We start from the raw sequence: 20,055 nt of genomic DNA on the forward strand, positions 1-20,055 counted from the left end.
GGGTGTGATGAGGTGCTAGTTCTAGCTGTTTTTGTTTCCTTCTGACACTTTTACAGATTTCCTCCCCACTGTTCTGTGGTGCTTAGATTTTGTTAACTGAATTTTTACAGTTTTATCTTGATGGGAGACATCAACTGTCTTGGATTATTTTTTGGAATATGGGGTGGGGAAAGTGATGCAAAAGCAAGGAAACTGAATGAGTATACAGATGTATGTATATGCTAGTTATCTTATAAGAATTTAACACAATTCCTACGTTTGTTTATAGCTACATTCTATGAGATTCTCCTAAACATAGAAACTTATTTCATAAATTAATAACAATTCACAAAACTAACTTAATAGCTCAGTCAGTAGAGCATGAGACTCTTAATTTCGGGGTCATGGGTTTGAGCCCTACTTTGGGCAAAAGATTCCTGCATTACAGGGGGTTGGTCTAGATGACCCTTGTAGCCCCTTACAATTCTATGATTCTATGAACAAGCCTTTTCACTAATCCATAGCACAAAAATATCAACAAAAGGCATTAGTATTAAAATTTATATGTTAAATTGATCACAGTAGCAGCTTTTAAAGTAAGGGTGACATCTTAGCATTGTATCAGCCCTCCTGCCACATCCCTCCCAATCTTCTTTGGAGATTTTGGGTGATATGTCGGAAACAACCGAGCGAGGAGAGGAAGGCAATTAATAGCATACATTCTTCTGCTAACCTGCTTTAGTTGTGTTTTCTAGGCATCTTCAGCAGTAGCATTTGCAGTTTGGTTCATGAGGTCCCTTCCTCACAGAGTAGGTGGAATGGGGCAGAGAGAGCAATGGAACCAGAAAACAGAATCAGATATTCTCTAAACGTATCAGCACATTGGTTTTAGTTGGGAACAAGTCTAAGGGGTTAATACAGTAGGTGCTAATATGTAATAATCTCTTTGGGGTGTTTCATGAGAAGCAATTCAGAAATGAAAAAAAAAATTAATAACAGCAGCAACATAATCAAGAGAGGTGTTGCCTCCTCTTGGGCAAAATTAACAAGAATCTGCTGACAGATTGAAGGAGCAGCGGTATTGCATTATGGAAGCTCTGCTCCCTTATATTTCAAAGCAATTAACATGCCTCATAATTTTTGTTTGCACCAGTATGGTTCTGTGAAACATTTTCACTGATGCAATGAACCAATTAGTTCCTTATTTCCTGAAACAACAATCTGGAAGATGTGGAAGAAATCCAGTACTCAACTGTGACCCAGTTTGGAAGTCCTATTAACTTTAAGTTTGTCAGTTATATCCCATAAATCAAATATGCACCTCTTCACATCAGTTAAGAGGCCGAATTGTATTTCTCTTTCCAGATATGGATTGTATAGTTCGCCTTTTGATCCGGTGCTCTTCGATTTGGAAATGAGTGGCTCTTCTTGTAAGAATATCTATAACAGCAGCATTGGTGTACAGTCAGATGAGATTGACTTATCTGATGTTCTCTCAGGTACGCACATAGATCATATGGTACTATCTGCTTCTGATATAGCTGGGAGAGCTTCAAAATCAATGTTGTACTCTTCTTTTGCAATAACTTCTTTACATTTACATAATCTTCCTTGTGCAGTGTTGTCACTGAACAGAAGGAGGGGAAGGCATGGGCATGAAAATAAAAATGAGTGCAAAGTGGGGCTGCAAAAGAGAAGAGAAGTTGCAAAGTCGAAAAGAGTTTAGTAGTTGAATGGGGTTAATATGGGGAAAATGGCAGTGGGTTAGCAAGTGCAGCCCCTAGTGTTCTCATATTTGTGCCAAATGGCCAGTTTTACTTAAGATTCAAATGTATAACCTCTGGTAGTTGACTATTTTTTCAGAGAATATTCTTTCAAGATATGTAAATAGGTAGATAAATTTCTTGCTTTTATCACGTTGGTTTTTAATGGCTTGGATACAAAGATGCCCTTGCACGAGCAGAAGGTACTCCAACTCATATAAGGATGTTTTTTGTTGGTTGCCGATTTTCATTCAATTTCTCCCTTCCTGCTTGGGACTTCTGTGCCTTGTCCTGCAGCATTCTGAAGGGCCCCTCTGCTCTCAGGAACAATTTTGCACAAGGAAAGGAAGTCCAGAAAAGCCTGATTTTTTGAGTGCAAGTCCACTCATGGTTGTTAGGGTCCTATCCAAGTTTGTAGAATTGTACCTTGCATGCTTGAAGGGGGAAACATCTGGAATCTCCTTAACTTGAGCCTAGTATACTGGATGTCGGCATCAGACAGGATATGGGGCAACACATTGAATACTACAACACTGAATAACTTTTCATGTGCATTTGTTGGGGTGTCCATAGCCCACATTGATTACTACGGTCTTATTTCTAGTAATTTTGAAACTAATTTAAACAATAATTGCTTTTTTAATTCAGGGAACGGAAAGATCAGTAGCTGTGCAGCAGCTGAAGGTAGTTTTACTTCCCTCACTGGTCTCCTGGAAGTTGAACCTCTGCACTTTACTTGCGTCTCGACTAGTGATGGAACAAGAATAGAAAGGGACGATGCAAGTACGTTTACTGGTATATACATTTTATTACTACTTTCTTAACCAGCCACACTAGACCGATTAAAAGATTCCTAGAATGCAGTGGTTAGCTTGAGCCCCCATATCAGTTTTTAAAACCAGACCAAAGTGTATGTGATGAGAAAAATGTGTGCATTTGGGTATATCAGTATTTTGATTTCCCTGCTTGCTTTTGCAAACTTAATTTTGAATAAAAGCTGCATAAAATGGTAAATCTTGTGATGAAAGGTAAATGTTCTCTGGCGACTGGCTTCCCCCCCCCCCTTTCCTTCTTTCTTTCGAGCTTGCTTTCATTTTTAGTATTTATACTACTGGAATGCATATTTAGAAGAATGCTTGGTGTGCACCTTTTCTACATACATGTTTTTTTGTTTCTTTGTTTCATGCCAGTGAGTACCTTCGGGGTTACCCCAGCAGTTGGTGGCCTCTCATCTGGGACAGTTGGGGAAGCCTCGACAGCACTGAGTTCAGCGGCCCAGGTAGCTTTGCAGTCTCTCTCTCATGCAATGGCCTCAGCCGAGCAACAGCTCCAAGTGCTTCAAGAGAAACAGCAGCAGCTTTTGAAGCTTCAGCAACAGGTTGGAGGCCATCTCTTTCATGATGTCTCTAAACTTCAAAAGCTGAGAGAGTAGTTACCATAGTTACAAAAAGTCTCTCTCTTAAAAAAAAAATCAAAAATTTTCAGCAAGAGTACATCTCCAGAGGATAGCTTAGAAGCCACTTCAAATCAGTACAAAAATACAAAGTGCACATGAGTTGTTCTTGAATCCCTAAACAAAAAGGTATTCCACACATATAGGAATTTTGCATCTTAACATTAATTTACACATAGGTCTTTCCAGACTTTTCTTTCTAATCTGAGATAAAGGTGGAAAATACAGTTAGATTTCTTTCCGTACAAAACACACAGGCCTCTGTTTAGTAAGAGCTATGCAACATGAATCTTACAGGATTAACAAAGAGGAAAGATGTGGAAAGATGTACTGTTCCTACAAACGTCTGCTTTGGCTAAAATCCACTTGGGCCATATTACTTTGTACTGTTTCAGCCAGTAATCCTATTGATGGTCAAATTTTACAGTTGGCACTTCTTAGAGCTGTACACAGCCCAATTAAACAAAAGTATATTAAGACTGACCACCATTTTAAGTGCATTTTTGTGATAAGTTTAATGATTTCAGTAGAATTTACTTCCAAGTGTGCAAACTGAGGCAGTGTACTCTTAAAATGTTTTCACACACACATCTGTCTGAGAATCTTGTATATATGATGCGTTTTCAGGTGTGTGCCTCCTTCAAGGTTCTCTGATGTGTCACAGAGTCTAGCGTTTTAGTACATATGTATATATGAATGTTAGGTTGTATGCACAGTGGGGAAGTATCCACTTGGTGTCTCACAGTACATATTGGATTCCTTTATATATGAATGTATGAGCCACCTTGTAATCATTCTTACTCCATTTGGATTTAAGCCTTGAATCCAAAGCAAAATTCCAATTAATACATTTGGACTAAATGCATATCGCTGAATTGGACCATCCCTTCTGAAGTGGACTGCTTCAGTTGATATGGTTGGTACATGAGTCTGTCTCTCTAACCCACATGCTGAATTGAATTTAGGTGAATTTTTTAATGTTAGTTCTTATAAATTCCGTTTTTCCCCCTTGCATTGTTTATCACCTTTTTGTGCTACTTTGCATCTTTTTTGGTAGTAACCTTTGGTATGAGTTTAAACAAAAGCTGAGGCTATTTGCTTTTTTGTTTGTTCTGTTCATGCTGCTTGTTGCTAATGCTTTTATTGCTAGTGCCTTCATAGAGGCAGCACTGGCCCTACTGTACATATGCTGCTTTTATTTTCCCTGCAGAAAGCAAAGCTGGAAGCAAAACTACATCAGACAACAGCAGCAGCTGCTGCAGCAGCATCAGCAGTTGGTCCTGTTCACAACTCTGTGCCTTCCAACTCAGTAGCAGCCCCAGGGTTCTTCATTCACCCGTCGGATGTCATCCCGCCCACTCCTAAAACAACCCCCCTGTTCATGACTCCGCCTCTAACACCACCTAATGAGGCAGTTTCTGCTGTTATCAATGCAGAGCTTGCACAGCTTTTTCCGGGCTCAGTCATTGATCCTCCACCAGTTAACCTTTCTGCACACAACAAAAATGCAAACAAGTCCAGAACGGTAACTAAACAGAAGAGCTTTCATGAAATTCCAGTCTAACTAATGTTAATGATAGGAACTACTTTGAGTGATTGCTAGTTTGCCTATTTTTCAAGGTGTAGTCAGTATGTTTTGAGAGCTAGTACTGTTAAAAGTCCTTTATATATAATATCCCCACATCTATTAAGCTAAAACTCTTCATAATGAAGCTTCAGTGTAAATAGATAACTCGTTAATGCTTTGAATCTTTTCCATTGGTGTGCTAATAAACTAATCCATATGCAGTGTTAACTGTTGAGGTTTTCAAGTTTGAGTTTCCAAAAGCTTGCCTCCCTTTACTTTTGCATGAGCTTTAGGTAATGACTAATAGAAAATGCAGTGATTGATATATTGGTTAATTTCCCCTTTTTCAGAATCCACTTGGGACTGGCCTTGCTCTGGCAATATCACATGCTTCACATTTTCTTCAGCCTCCACCTCATCAGTCCATCATTATAGAGCGAATGCATTCAGGTAAATGCTATTATCTTCCTTAAATGCTAAAATGTTCAAAGTTCATATTTTCTAGGCTATTGGGAATTAATAGCCCAGAGCTACTTTAGGTATAGCCATGGTTTAGAACCGCCTAATTTTGAACTCTTCTGTTTAAAAGCAGATTGCTTTGTCATATGAAATTAAGAGTGTTCACCTGCAGCTTGTTCATAATTCACCTAACCATAGTTTGAAGGATTGTGCCGGTGATAGCTACTAGAAAAGTAACTTCTCTAGTGAGCTTAAAAATCTTTAGATAGCTTTAGAAGTGCATTTTTGTTTCTTGTGTTCTTTGTTTGTGTTTTGATTGAGACTACCTTTTTAGCATTGGCACTTTGAGCTCATTGTATCTATTAAGTGTTGACATCAAACCTAACTTTTTTTTTAAGGTGCAAGGAGGTTTGTGACGTTGGATTTTGGCAGACCCATTTTATTGACAGATGTATTGATTCCAACTTGTGGTGATCTTGCTTCCTTGTCAATTGATATCTGGACACTTGGTGAAGAAGTTGATGGAAGGAGGCTAGTGGTTGCTACAGATATTAGCACCCATTCTCTCATTCTGCATGATTTAATACCACCACCCGTTTGCAGGTTCATGAAGGTAAAAAAATTTCAATTAAAAATGCTGTCTCTTATCAGATGGATTTATAAATGTTCTTACATGTAGTTAATGCCCAGTTGTTGCATGTTTCTCATGTTTCAAAACTATGAAACTACACTGAAGGTCTTACTGTCTTTCATGTCATTTTAGATTACAGTCATTGGTCGTTATGGAAGTACAAATGCTAGAGCCAAAATTCCTTTAGGGTTTTACTATGGGCACACATATATTTTGCCACTGGAAAGTGAGCTGAAGATTATGCATGATCCTTTACGAGGAGAAGTTGAATCTGCAAACCAGCCAGAAATTGATCAACACTTAGCCATGATGGTTGCATTGCAGGAAGACATACAGTGCAGGTAAGATGAGGTGTTGGAAATGTATTGTTCAGGGTTAATTTTAAAGTTGTAACAGCATGCGTACACACACACACACACACACACACACACACAGCAGATAGATACAGCTATATCCTCCTGTTCATTGCTTTGTTTAAACTAAAGCATTGAGGCATGAGTGTGTGAAGTTAAAATATGTTATTTCTTTTAGTTCTTAGATGGGGTGTGTTTCTTAATAATGAATTTTAATTTAAAGGTGTCTTTTGCCCCCTGTCCCCACTCTTACAGGTATAATTTAGCCTGCCATAGGCTTGAAACACTTTTGCAAAGCATTGATCTTCCTCCGTTGAACAGTGCTAACAATGCTCAGTATTTTTTACGAAAGCCAGATAAAGCAGTAGAGGAAGACAGTCGAGTATTTTCTGCTTATCAAGACTGCATTCAGCTACAGCTACAGCTAAATTTGGCTCATCACGCTGTGCAGAGGCTCAAAGTAGCTCTAGGTGCAAGCAGGAAGATTCTCAAGGAACAAAGTGATCCCAAAGAGCTGATTCAGATGTCCTCCACGGAGCAGTTGCGCACTATTATCCGATACCTGTTGGATACTTTACTTAGTTTGCTCCATTCTTCCAATGGTTGGTAGCTTAATTATATTTATTGACAAGTATGGAATTATAAGCTTGCTTGTTAATTCATTGTCAGTGCTGGACATGTACACATATGCTTCCTACAGTACTATTGGTGGGCTAGGGGCTATGTGGAACACTCAGGTATTTCTCACACACAGCAGATAAACATTTCAAGTTAAATGAATGAGACAAAAGTGTAAAAGTACAGGCAAACTCCATTGGGGGGGGCTGTGTTCCTGGTTGTCCTGTGCATCAGTGGAAAACCCATTAGCCTGCCCCACCCTCTTCCAGATCCGAAAACGACCTGCATGTGCATGGTCGCATGTATTTTGAACGCGTGCAAAGTGAGGGTTGCTTGTGTCCCTAAGAAACCCACTGCCACAATGATGGAGACAGCATTTGCCTGCCTCCGGTTCACAGGGACCTCACCTGTTTAGAACCATCATGTTCCCAGTATGCATAAAGGATAGGTGCTAGGTTACTGTACTCTGAGTAGTAAGCAGTTCAAATGGGGAAATAGGAGTTGCCTTGTGGTCAAGTCTGTCTTTAAAATGTCCACCTGCTGATGAGTGGAGAAAGCGTACAGTGTCTGAACCACTGCCTGGCAAAAATGTAGGAGAATTCACATAAGTTCTCAGTTTACAATATCTTTTGTGCTTATTTATCTGAATAATAAGCTTCCATGGCAGAAGCTTTCTGGGCAAGCGTTTGTGTTCTTTTTCACATCTAAGGGAGGTGGGGGGGGGCCTCATTGAAGTTGATGCATTTTGGGCAGAATTATGTAGTTTATATTACATTTTAGAAGCGACCTTTAGATAACTTTTATTGTGCAAAGAATGCTACTTGCCATTGAATTTTTGTTGATTTCTTTAAAGGTCACTCTGTTCCTGTGGTTCTACAAAGTACGTTTCATGCTCAAGCTTGTGAAGAATTGTTCAAGCACTTGTGCATCAGTGGGACTCCAAAGATACGCCTGCATGCAGGCCTTCTGCTTGTTCAGCTGTGTGGCGGCGAAAGGTGGTGGGGCCAGTTCCTTTCAAACGTCCTTCAAGAATTGTATAATTCAGAGCAACTTCTCATTTTTCCACAGGACAGGTACTTTATAGGATGTCTTGTTTTTACTTTTCAGTTAAACAGTACTTGGAAAGATTTATCACAGGGAATTAGGTAGAATAGGCAAAAAGCTTGAAGGATTTTACATCCACCCACCAACACATCAGATCTAATTGACACTCTTCTAGCTGTCGTAACCATATTTATTTTGGAGTATGAATCTATATATTGGTTGATTTGGCCTAGGATGTTTCCCTTATCTTGTTAGTGGCTCTAAATACTCTCTAACAAGTAGTTGCACATTGATTTTGATCTTTACTCATGAGGAACTAGAAGAAGAGGAAACGGTTAATTTAGTAGGTTATTTGGTCGACTCTAACAGTGTTTTCCTCTGGTTGTCTTTCTCTTTCCAAATGCAGCAATGAAGTTTTGTCAGATTGGATACTATTACTTTGCTTATGAATTTGAGTTGCACCTCAAAGGGTATTTAAAAAAAAATAATTTAAAAAAATACTTTTTATGTATATATTTAGGGTCTTCATGTTACTTTCTTGCATTGGCCAAAGATCACTCAGCAATACTGGTGTCTTAGAAAGTTTGCTGAATCTGTTGGATAACCTGTTGTCCCCTCTTCAACCTCAGCTACCCACCCACAGATGCACAGAAGGTAATACAGATTTATGTAGTTTTCATGAAATATATTTCCTCACCAACTTTGGTATTTAAAACACTATCTCTGACTGCTACTTCGATTATTTTTGCAGGTCAAGTGAAAGTTTAATTGATGCAAAGGGTTGTGCTTTGCCTGCAGTGTGGGGAGAAAGAGAGAGAGAGAGAGAGAGAGAGAGAGAGAGAGAGAGAGAGAGAGAGATCTATTCTATCCGCTGGCTAATTTTTTGATGTATTTTGAATAGGGTTTAAAATACCTTTAGAGGACTTTGTGGTAATGACATGTGATAGAAGTAAATGATTCAGTTTTGGTCTGACATTTAATGCTTTTGTTTTGTTTTGTTGCATTTTGGTTTAAATAGCCATTCAAGGGTGCACAGTGCCATAGCTTGGATTAAGTGGTCTGTGCTTCAGTCTGATCACAGAAAAGGGGATTGGCCATTCTGCCCCACCTCCTGCAGCCTCACTGATTGCTCTTCTAGGAGGTCCCCTAAATGGGAGGATTGGGAGGAGTACAAGGTGCTGCGGTACAAAGTGTGTCTGGAAAACTGCATGCACAGATCACTAGGCTCTGGTCCTAAGGTCAAAATACTCATTCTGGATATAAGAATACTTTCCCTAACCTGTTTGAATGTGCACCTTTTCTACATACTTCAAGGCTTACAATGCATAGGGAAACATAAACTGTTGTTGAATTGGCTGTGGAAACATCCTTTACTGTTTCCATAGGGGCATAGGAAACTGCCTTATAGTGATTCTACCTCAGTCCTGTTGACATACTGGCAACAACTCACCAGGCTTTCAGACGGGGGACATTCTAAGCCAGAGATTTTCTAACTTTTCATGTTGGTGACACACTTTTTAGACATGCATCATTTCATGACACACTAATTCAGTTTTACTAGCCAGAGGTTAAACTAATCCCCTTTCCAGTCCCAGGAGGAGCGGAGGGAGTGTTTGCGCAACACACAGCAGCCAACACACTAACATGTCACAACACACAGTGTGGAAAGCTCTGTTCTAAGCCCTACCTGGAAATGTTGTGGATTCAACCTGGAACCTTCTGTATGCAAAGCAGATGCTCTACTAATGAGCCGTGCCCCTTCCCGTCACTCTTTTTCTTAGCTGAAGGTTTTTTTATATTGAATCACTTAATCAAATTGTCTTATTTTAAAGGTGTTCTAGACATTCCTATGATTAGCTGGGTTGTAATGCTGGTATCCAGACTCTTAGACTATGTGGCAACTGTGGAAGATGAAGCAGCTACAGCTAAGAAGCCTTTGAATGGAAAAGAGAGAGACAGATTCTTGACAGGTGCAATATATATATACTTAATATGGCAAAGCTTGCTTGTTAATTATCTGAGATTAGATAACTTAGTTTAAATGTGCAATTTGTAAAAGGCAGAGTGTTGTAAAATGCTGTACTTTACAGGCCACGTCAAAGGTATGATGTTCTGCTTTGAAAATCTGAATAAACAATACTGGATACATGCAGGGAGAATCCCCAAAGAGCATAATGGAGCCCTTACAACCATCTTTCTTGGCAGCTGTTTGCCATGCACAAGGCAATCTGACAGTACTTTGCATTCACCTACCATTTTCTGCAGTGGAGGATGGAATCACTCACTCCACTAGGCAGGATTATGTAAATGAAGTGTACTTATCTCACCCCGTGGAGGATGACCCCGTTCCTTCCTGCCTGTTTACATGTGCAAGTGGTGGTCAACTTTAAACTAGAAGTAGCACAATAATTTTATAAGTGTGCTTTATTGCTACACCTGGTCTGTGGAGGAGAAAGGCATCCCATCAGACAAGAAAATCCTGGGATGAGTCCTTTATTTTTAAGGATAATTCTGAGCCCCAGGAAATGACTCTTCAGCAAAGGAATTCTTCTACCGCAAGGACTTCTGGCTGCGTAACAGAGCTTGCCTTCCCTCTCCTTTCCATGTGCACCCCCTGTGCCCCCTAAATATGTTCTGGGGGTTCCCCCAGCCCTCCAGAGCAGATTTGCAGAGGGTGCATGGAGAGAGAAGAGGGAGGGAAGGTTCAGTTGCACAAGTGAAATCCTTGTGCTAGCGGAAGTACTTGGTTGGATACCACGCCTAGAAGAAAAATAGAAATAAGAATTCGGAATATGTGCAGGGTGAGTCTCTGTAGGACATATTGGAGTCCTTACCACCGCCTTTCTTGGCAGCCCTTAGCTATACACAAGCAGGAGTTCCAGCTTGGCCCTGCGACTGTGCATGCCCGGGGCCGTGGGTGGCATGCAGTGTGCATGGCCCTGGCACTGAAATTTGTGGGTGCCTGGCCCCTTCACGAGGAATTTTCTGGGTGCTAGGGCACCCAGGGCCCTACGGAGCTGGCACCTATGTGCACAGCTGATTCTGATGGCACATGCAACCATTTGTTCCAGTGGGAATGCCACCTGCATATGTGGATCCCATGACCCTGTTCCTTCTAGTGTTGTGCATGCAGGTTACTTGTGCTTACGACTGTTCTGTTGGAAGAAATGACTGTGTGCTTTGTGGTGTACCTGTCTGAGGATCAGCAGTTGAAGGCTCCATTATGCACTCTGGAAATCTATCGTATGTCATAGGTGGGGATTCATCATGCTGTTGGTGGGTGGGAGGCTTTGGATTAGGTCTGTTGTCTATGTAGATTAATCTTAACACTTTGTTTTATGTGCATAATATATAATAGATCTCATGTTGTTAAAGAATCTGAAAATTACAGGTTATCTTTACTGTCCTAGACATGCATAATGGGTGTTTGGTTTGTATGTGTCAAAAATCTTGCTTTTTCTGTCAACTGTTAAATAACATACTCTTTTCTTGTAGGCAATCAGTGGAGCTTCATTAATAATAATCTACACACACAAAGCCTCAATAGGTCTTCAAAAGGCAACAGTAGCTTAGATAGATTATATTCCAGAAAGATCAGAAAGCAGCTTGTTCATCACAAACAGGTAACTTCCAGTTCATAGTAGTGCTTTTGAGATTTCTGTTATGATTGATAACCCTGTTTTGATTTTGAGGTGTGATTTCCTGATTTTGTACACCGTGGGGTAGGGTTTTGCAAGTGAGCAAACATATAGCCGGAGATCACTGAGGCAAAGGGACAAGTTGGAGGAAATTCCAGGTGCCTGGCTTTCCCACAGCAACCATGAACCTATCTGAAAGTTGTGCAAGTGTGGCAAATATTGACAATACAATAATTGCAGACAAGGGACCTGAGGAGATCCTATGTGTGCTCTGCAGGGTGGAGTAGATTTCCACCACTTGGGGAGAACAGGAGCTCACATGAGTCTGAAACTTTGGTGGGAGGAATGTGGCAAAAACGTTTAGAAACCACTGCTTTACATATGGCAATTATTTAACTATTCCCTGTCCAGCCATCTAAAATTCTAGGCCTTGAGGACAGAGAAGTATATGGCAAATACTCACTGCTTTTCGCAGTCAGTGAAGGCTCACCAGTTTCTGTAGCTTTAAAGCTGCTATTCGAACTGGTTTTATAGTTCATTTCTGTTGGCAGTCTGTTAAAGTTTTGGAAATATAAAAACTAAAAATTAAAAACTTTAACTTGACCATCATATGAAAGTGCATATCTATCTTGCATCTTATTGCTTACATTTTCATATTACGTCTGTTAACATTTTCTTTTAGCAACTTAACTTACTAAAAGCAAAACAGAAGGCTTTGGTGGAACAGATGGAAAAAGAGAAAATACAAAGCAACAAAGGATCATCCTATAAACTTTTAGTAGAACAGGCAAAACTAAAACAGGCCACGTCAAAGGTATGATGTTCTGCAATTATACTTATTGTCTTGTGCAGAAAGAACTGTTTCTGCAAATTCAAATATGTTCTAGGTTCATTTTTTACAAAAATCATTCCATTATGCCTCTTAAGGCCCAATCTGCTTGCTAATTCAATCACCTGATGTATATCTGGTTTTGGAACTGCTCCTCATTTAATTCTTACATAGGCACCTGTTAGTTCCTCATGATAAAAACTATTTTGGAGACTTACCTAGTACGGTGTTGGTCTATGATAAATAACCTGCAGCACTACTTATGAATCTGCTTATAGAATAATGCAAAGATTAGATGCATTTAAATGTTATTTTTAAATTATTTGTTAAATTTATATACCTCCCTTCATCATAATATTTCAGGGCAGTTCAAAGAATAAAATAGAGGATAAAAACAAGTAGATAATTAAAACAAAGCAACAAAACAATAACACCCCTTTTCCACAGACACATTTAAAAGGCTGTAAAATATTAATCAGCCAAAGATGATTTCAAACATTCTATTAAAACCCAGTGTATTGTGGCCTAACGTGGGTTTGGCTTTGCGTATCTCAAACAGCAGGCCCCTCCCTTCCTGGTTCGCATAGCAAACTGCTTTTGAAACTGAGGGGGACTTTCAAAAGCAGTTGTGATATAGCATAGAAGTATGCTGTTCAAAGGAATACACTCACAATTTCAGGAGGTGCAGCTTTTAATCTCTTGGGTGTGCCTAAATTAGCAGCTTCAGCATCACCTGGGAAATACTAAGAACTTATCTGTAGTAAGTAATTCTGTAAATTTACGAGTAGCGCCTAAACCATATATTAACAAAAAAATTCTCCAACCTGCAAATCTCCCTGCTGCTGCTGACATATTGGATTCTTTCACTTGAAGTAGGTAGTTCAGTTATAACTTAGTCACCTGAAGGGTTATGCAAGCTACAGACTTCATGGATTTCTGCTATCTCCATGCACTGTATGTTCTTCAGATCTAGGGTGTACTTTTATTTTGCTAATGCAGTGTTTGTGGAAGATGAAGAATTGAAGGATTCTTTCTATCCCCTTGTGAGTTGGGAAGTGTGCTTTAAAGTACTGGCAGATACTTTGTAGAAACTTAACACAGGAGGAGAAAACTGCCCTTACAATGCCAAGGAGGCCCTAAATACCCGGAGAAGTTAGCTTCCCTATTTTAGACACTTCTACTTTGGCAGTTATGAGAGACTGGGTCTGCCCTACATGGCTGAAACAAGATGAAGCAGAAAGGTGAATATCCATCTCTACAGTATATACCAGCAATGTCCAACCAGTCGACTGCGATCGACAGGTAGATCTGCAGGGTTCTCCAGGTCGATTGCGGTAGTTAAAAAAGAGATTGCCTGGTTGTTCCTGAGCGATCGTGACACACCCCGCCCCCAGCACTATGTCCCATTGGCGCTGTTGGCGGTGCTGTTAAAGATTTTTTCTCCCTTCGTCTGCGGCAGCAGAGTGGGGGAAGAAGGGAGGGGTTCAGACTGTTGGATGAGCAATAATTAAACCCTTCCCCCAAAAAAGCTCAACAACTTTGGCCTCTCCCCCTAAAAACACAGCAACAACTATGGGCAATGACAATAGGTAGATCACTACCAGTTTTCTTATACTGGGAGTAGATTGCAGTCTCTAGTCTCTATAGAGTTGGACGTGCCTGGCATATACTGTCAGGTTAACATAATAGGCATATTGGGCAATATGTCTAGATGAAAAAGTAAGACCTTTTGAAAGAATTGGAGGTTGATACCACTTTATGCGTAAGTTGTAGTGAAGGTGAACCAGCACACTCATAGGGCTGTATCCAGCAGTGTCACTCAGCTGCTGGTAAGGTGTTGCGTTCGCAAAGTAAAGGAAGGATTGAACTCTGATTAATAAGAATACACACAGAGACTTGAAGCAGCAAGACTCTGGGAAGGGTGCGTATAATCGTGTCTCTCTGTGCCTGTCCGTCCGATCTCCGCAGCCCCCAGCCCAGGCCGTTTTATTCACAAAAGAACTTTTTACAGAGTGTTCGTAAGAACCAATCAGATTTCTTCTGAGCATTTCCACAAACCCACGTGGGGACAAGTTAAACTACTAAAACTGATTAAGCACAAATATTTCTGGGGTAAACAAAGAACAGAACTACAAATAAGAGCATCTGGCAACCCCGGAGGTCATAAACTATCAGTACACATGATAAGAAGGATGGCCAGGAGGACAGTGACCATTATCCCCTTAATGTGAGATCTGCTTCCTGGCCCTAAGATTAGCATCCTAAGATTAATATGCATCAAAGAAACTTGCCCACTATCTTTATGGCCCAGGATGCCTGCCTGGCTAAGCAACTGGCAACTGACAAGAGAAATGGGCAGCAGAGGCAAAAGGGCATGAAAAGGGCAGGAATGTAGAATCTTATGGGATTTAATCAGAAACTATCGTCAATATATGAAACCCAGTCAACACAATGCTTTCATCGTGGACACGATGGCTTGATGTATATTTTATAACTCCTCATGGTAATCCCATCTGATCCCTACAGTAAGGTCTCTGTCAGCAGACCATGAAGGGAGTCAACCCTCCCCCTTACAGCCCCCTGACACCCTTTAAGTACTCAGGAGGATTGGTGGACCTCCCAGAGAAGATTTAGATGGGGTGCAGAGGGGCTGCAGGGGATAAAGTGAATAGTTGAAAATTGCTTCCACTCCTGTTACGCTGAGAGAAGTTTTACTATCTGACACACTATTGGATGACTAGCACCTTTGGATGCAACCCCTAGTCTGTTTGGATATTTTTACATGATGATGTTGTTGTATTAACCATGAAGCATGGCCTAGTTAGAACACCAACTAATAGAGAAGGTATTCTTCCTATTTTGGCCAGTGAAGGATAATGTGATAAATGCATACCAGGGGAACTAACCTGTGGCCCTCCATATGCTGTTAGATAACAGCTTCCATGATTCCTAAACCTTTGGCATGCTGGTCATTGCTGACTAGATTTAGTAATGGATGGAGGCCTATAAGTTACTCATCCCGCCCCCGCCCCTTAATACATTCCTTCTTAGCATTCAAACTTGATGGTCTGCTGCCATATCAGAAAAAAATGGTAAATGTCATGAATTGTGCTCATATTGATCCAGAGCAGATCCCAGCGTATAGTTAGCAGGGTAAAAACTTAAAAACACGTTGCAGGATTCCCAAAAAATAGACCAGAGGCAATTAGCTTCGTCCAGCAGAGTTTTACTACTGAAGACAAATGAGCTTAATGGTCACAAATCTAATACATCTTCAGGATCGGCACAGTCCATAAGAAATCAGACTTAAATATATAAGTTTTAATAAGTTAAAACCTTAACACCTAAGCATGTACAGAACACCACACCAGAAGGAACACCACACCAGAAGGAAAGAGAGACAGAAAGTAAAACTCAAGCTTCTTCTGGCCTGTTCTTATATTCAGCATGAACTTGAGTGAAAGAGATAATAGAACCAGTTTAAACCAGCTGTTCAGCTTCTCTGAAGGCCAGAATAGAAGCTTGCTTGTTAGCTTTAAACTTCCAGCTTGTAACGCACAGAGAACCCTCTTGAATCAATTAGAATAGGAAGGATCTCTACACATCAGATCAATACCTTCTGCACCAAAAAATGCAAACTGCCAGTGAAGAAATTGGGACATACCAAGCAAAGACAATGACTTGGCAAGAGGATAGATAAGAAACCTATAGCAGAGCATTTGAAACAGAATTACTTTTAAGGTACCACCTCAGTGATACCTCACTCAACAAAAGTCTGTTTTGAATCTGGTGCAGGACAAGTGTTGGCAGTGTGAGGAATCACATATCTATTCTAATGGCACATGGGAAAGAAAGTTCTGGCATTTTAGTCTTTAACATATTTAGGGATATGTGATCCTGTAGCTTCCTTTTCAAGTTCTCCTCAACGACTTAAATGGATAGATTTGAGAATACAGATGTAGGAATGGCTACTGATTGCTTGATGGCCGGTTGAATCACAATGGAAAATATGATTAGCCTGTTAATGTTATGGAATATGAGTCATAGTGTTCATTTCTAAAGTGAAATGACTATATGCAGATATGAGAAGGTAGATCCATGAAAATTACCTTGTGGAATAACAATCACTTTATTTCCTTTTGACAAAAGTTTGACGATAGTGCCTTATTCACCCTTAATGATCAATTAAAAGTAATGTTCTATTATTGTTATTATTAGAAGTACTATAATAGTGAAATTAGAGATGTTTTGTATTCTTAAAGGTATATTATTATATTTGAAATTGTTAAATAACGGACTGGATTCAGACTTGTCGGCAATGGAACTGGATGCTTCTTTAGGTACAAGTGGAAAGAAGCAATCTGATTTTTTTTGTGGGGGGGGGGAACACCCCAGGCTGCCTAGGGGTGTGTATTTCAGGGTCTTCTGGAACAGCATGTGAATGATGCCTGCATCTGTAGGGAAAGGTCAAAATCTCCTTCCCCCTCTTCTCCATTAGGAGTTGCCTCCATTCATGGAGCTGACAGTCTGGATTCAACTCGTTATGTATTGTTTCATGTTAACATATTAATTTCTGTTTAATAAAAAATAGTTGGATAATTGCAAACACATTCTGTGCTTTTGACTCACACAGCACTTTAAGGATCTGATTCGTTTACGTCGGACCGCAGAGTGGCCTCGTTCTACATTAGACACCGAAGTATCAACTGCAAAAGAAACTCCAGAAATTGAACCCCTTCCATTTACGTTGGCACATGAACGCTGTATTTCAGTTGTGCAAAAGTTGGCACTTTTTCTTTTGTCGATGGATTTTACTTGTCATGCTGATCTACTGCTGTTTGTATGTAAGGTATGCAGTATATTACATGATTATCCTGTGCGGTAAGGGGAAGACCAGTACTGATAATTTTTTGGTGATAATTTTAGGCACGTCCAATTGATGCTCAACACCAACGTGCGGAAGAAGGCAGAATGGAGGCGGGGGCATATACAGTATGCTCTGCTGATGCATGTGGGGGGTGGGAATGGAACTCCCATGTGAAATGGTTGCCACCTGTATATCAAGTCCTGAAGCCTTCATTTCAGCAAGCTGCGCTTTTTATATTTACCTGATGATTTTTGAGAACCAGTGTAGTGGATATGTGTTGGGAGACTTGGGTTCTTGTACCCTTCTTGTTTTGGCCATAAAGTTTATCACCTCCTAGCCTAATCTCCATTGCAAAGTTACCGTGGGGATAACATTAGCTAACATTTACTGTCACGAGCCCCTTAGAACAAAAGGAAAATAATTTGATGGACAAACTAAGGTTTCAAAAACTAAACTTGGTGTCCTAATCCTACACATTTTGTTACAATTGCATGATCTTCCAAAGAAAAATCCCATGGTGTAAAATAATAGGTTGGTATCCAGTGCTGCGTGAGTGGATGTCTGCTTGCACAACCCCACTGCAGCCCCACATCTGCTCTGGAGGGTCCCCCAACCCTTCAGAAAAGAGTTTAGGGTACATTGGAGACTGCAAAGGAAGGGACTGTTGGTCTCGCCTGAAGGGAATTTCTCCTTAGAAGGAAGTTGGTGTTTCCCCACTCCCTCAGGCTTCAGTTCACTTCATATCAAAGCCAGGAAAGCATCTCTCATTGGCATCAGACAGGCAACATATAGAACAAAAGAAACCAGGCCACAGCAGCTGCTTCCTTACCTTTAACAGAAAGAGTAACTCATGAAGAATCCTTCTTTGTACTACCTGAACAATCCTACTGCAAATCAGAGCAGCCCAGAGCCATGTAAGGCAGCTTCCTATGTTCCTGTCTGCTCTGGACAAAGGCAGGGAACTAACTGAAGCTTGAGGAAGAGGAGAGCAACCTACTTCCACAAGTCTTCTGTGTTTTTGGCCTTCAAACACTAGGTGTTTGTTCTGTGAACCGCCCTGAGACCCCTGGGTATAGGGCGGAATAATAATAATAATAATAATAATAATAATAATAATAATAATAGGAGCTATTTCCTACTTGATAGCATAGTCATCCAAGGAAGGGAGGGAGGGGAAGTCTCCTTTTGTCATGGAAATATGTTTTCCTTGTGGATGGACATAATTAGGTATTGCCCATTGCCTGCGCATGTTTTATATGACAGAAGGAAGATATCTGGGAGACGCAAGTATTTTTTCAAACATGGTGAATCTTCAACTAAGTGTGTGTCATTGCTCCTTTTCCTGATATGTCCATGTAAAAACAAACATTTCCTTTTTCTCTCTGCACTCATGCTGAAAGGAAAAACAATGGGTTATATCAGATTGTGGCTTTGCCTTAGTGGAAAGGCTTTCATTCATGCAAGTCTTAGTCATAGAATCATAGAATTGTAGAGTTGGAAGGGACCACGAGGGTCAACTAGTGCAACCCTCTGCAGTGTAGGAATCTTGCCCAATGTGGGGCTTGAACCCAGGGCTGTGAGATTAAGAGTCTTGTGCTCTACCCACTGAGCTAAGTCATTTGCCAATCCATCCATACCCACTTAAGACCCATCTTCTCCTAAAAACTGCTCCCGAGTTAAAATGGAAAATAATGGATATTCAGAAATAGAAAGGAGGGCTCCCTTAGGACAGAGACTTCTTTCCTCACAACTAGCTCCAACTAGGAGGGAAGGAGGGCATCTTCATGAGATGTCATGCCAGAAGTGTTATGCATTTATCCTGTACAGCTTACTCTGCTGAATGCATCTTCCACTATAATATATATGACCATATTTTCTAGTTTATGCAATACTTGTGTATTTCTTAAATCATACATTTTCCAAGATACAAGACTAATAGCAACGTTTATTTTTATGACAAACATAATTGGGTAAGCCATTCCTGATATTGACTGTTTACCTGTCTTGAAGCTGTTGCATAGATTTCCAGCGAGAGAGTCCCTTTGAGTTATACTAGGCTGTATACCTGAGGCTCCATCCATTATAGTCATTCAGGTCTTACTTTTGTAGAAATGTTATACCCCATAGCTGCCCTTGGCTCCCTTCAGAGAAGAAAAGTGGGTTATAAATTTGGCATAATAAATAAATGGTTGCAAGCAAACATTTGCAGGTAGAATTATGCATGTAACCTTTCATTTCTGAAATTCCATTCCAGGTTCTTGCTAGAATTGCCAATGCTACAAGACCTACAATTCATTTGTGTGAAATTGTGAACGAAGCTCAGCTGGAAAGGCTACTGTTGCTTCTGGTTGGGACAGACTTTAACAGAGGTGATATCTCTTGGGGAGGAGCATGGGCTCAGTATTCTCTGACGTGTATGCTGCAAGACATCCTAGCAGGTTTGTTGAAACTCCAGATACTTATCAAGCAGAATGATAGTAGTGCATACAGTGGGGAGGATGGAAGATGTAATAGCCAACATACTAACATGGGGTGGATATGAGCCACAACTTTATTGACTAGTTGACTTCCAGCAGTTTGGCAGGACCCTCATGTGGTAGCATCCAGCTGCCTCAGTAAATGGCAACTAGCCTGTCTGGTGTAGAAAACAGTGGGAGGGGAGCAGATAGTGACAGACAATGCTGAGGCCCAAAGATGGTTTGGAGAAGGGCGGTCTGTGTCTCCAGCTGTGAGATATTCTAGGCCTTCCACCCTCCACATCAGCATTTAGAAATAAGATTTCTGCTTGACCACGTGGTCTGATCTTGTTGGGGCTGTCTTGTGTAGACAGAATTATTGAGGTATGTATGTTTTC

At 40.5% G+C, this 20,055-nt stretch overlaps 1 protein-coding gene across 7 annotated transcripts in view; it reads left to right on the forward strand.

Moving 5' to 3' along the window:
- The window catches only part of BIRC6 (baculoviral IAP repeat containing 6), a 142,629-nt gene that overhangs the window by 36,292 nt on the left and 86,282 nt on the right, over positions 1-20,055 (forward strand). For 2 of the 7 annotated variants that reach the window (XM_081187982.1, XM_081187984.1), the window contains exons 22-36: positions 1,345-1,478; positions 2,391-2,537; positions 2,933-3,120; positions 4,406-4,720; positions 5,113-5,212; positions 5,620-5,834; positions 5,985-6,193; positions 6,461-6,807; positions 7,677-7,896; positions 8,388-8,521; positions 9,700-9,837; positions 11,363-11,490; positions 12,188-12,319; positions 16,968-17,183; positions 19,456-19,639. In XM_081187982.1, the coding sequence (XP_081044108.1) occupies positions 1,345-1,478; positions 2,391-2,537; positions 2,933-3,120; positions 4,406-4,720; positions 5,113-5,212; positions 5,620-5,834; positions 5,985-6,193; positions 6,461-6,807; positions 7,677-7,896; positions 8,388-8,521; positions 9,700-9,837; positions 11,363-11,490; positions 12,188-12,319; positions 16,968-17,183; positions 19,456-19,639 (2,807 nt within the window). The remainder of the gene's footprint in view (positions 1-1,344; positions 1,479-2,390; positions 2,538-2,932; positions 3,121-4,405; positions 4,721-5,112; positions 5,213-5,619; positions 5,835-5,984; positions 6,194-6,460; positions 6,808-7,676; positions 7,897-8,387; positions 8,522-9,699; positions 9,838-11,362; positions 11,491-12,187; positions 12,320-16,967; positions 17,184-19,455; positions 19,640-20,055) is intronic. The other 5 variants (XM_081187983.1, XM_081187985.1, XM_081187986.1 and 2 more) reach the window with 4 other exon arrangements.

The sequence above is a fragment of the Podarcis bocagei genome, assembly GCF_964188305.1.
Source record: "Podarcis bocagei genome assembly, chromosome: 3".
NCBI classification, from domain to species: domain Eukaryota; kingdom Metazoa; phylum Chordata; class Lepidosauria; order Squamata; family Lacertidae; genus Podarcis; species Podarcis bocagei.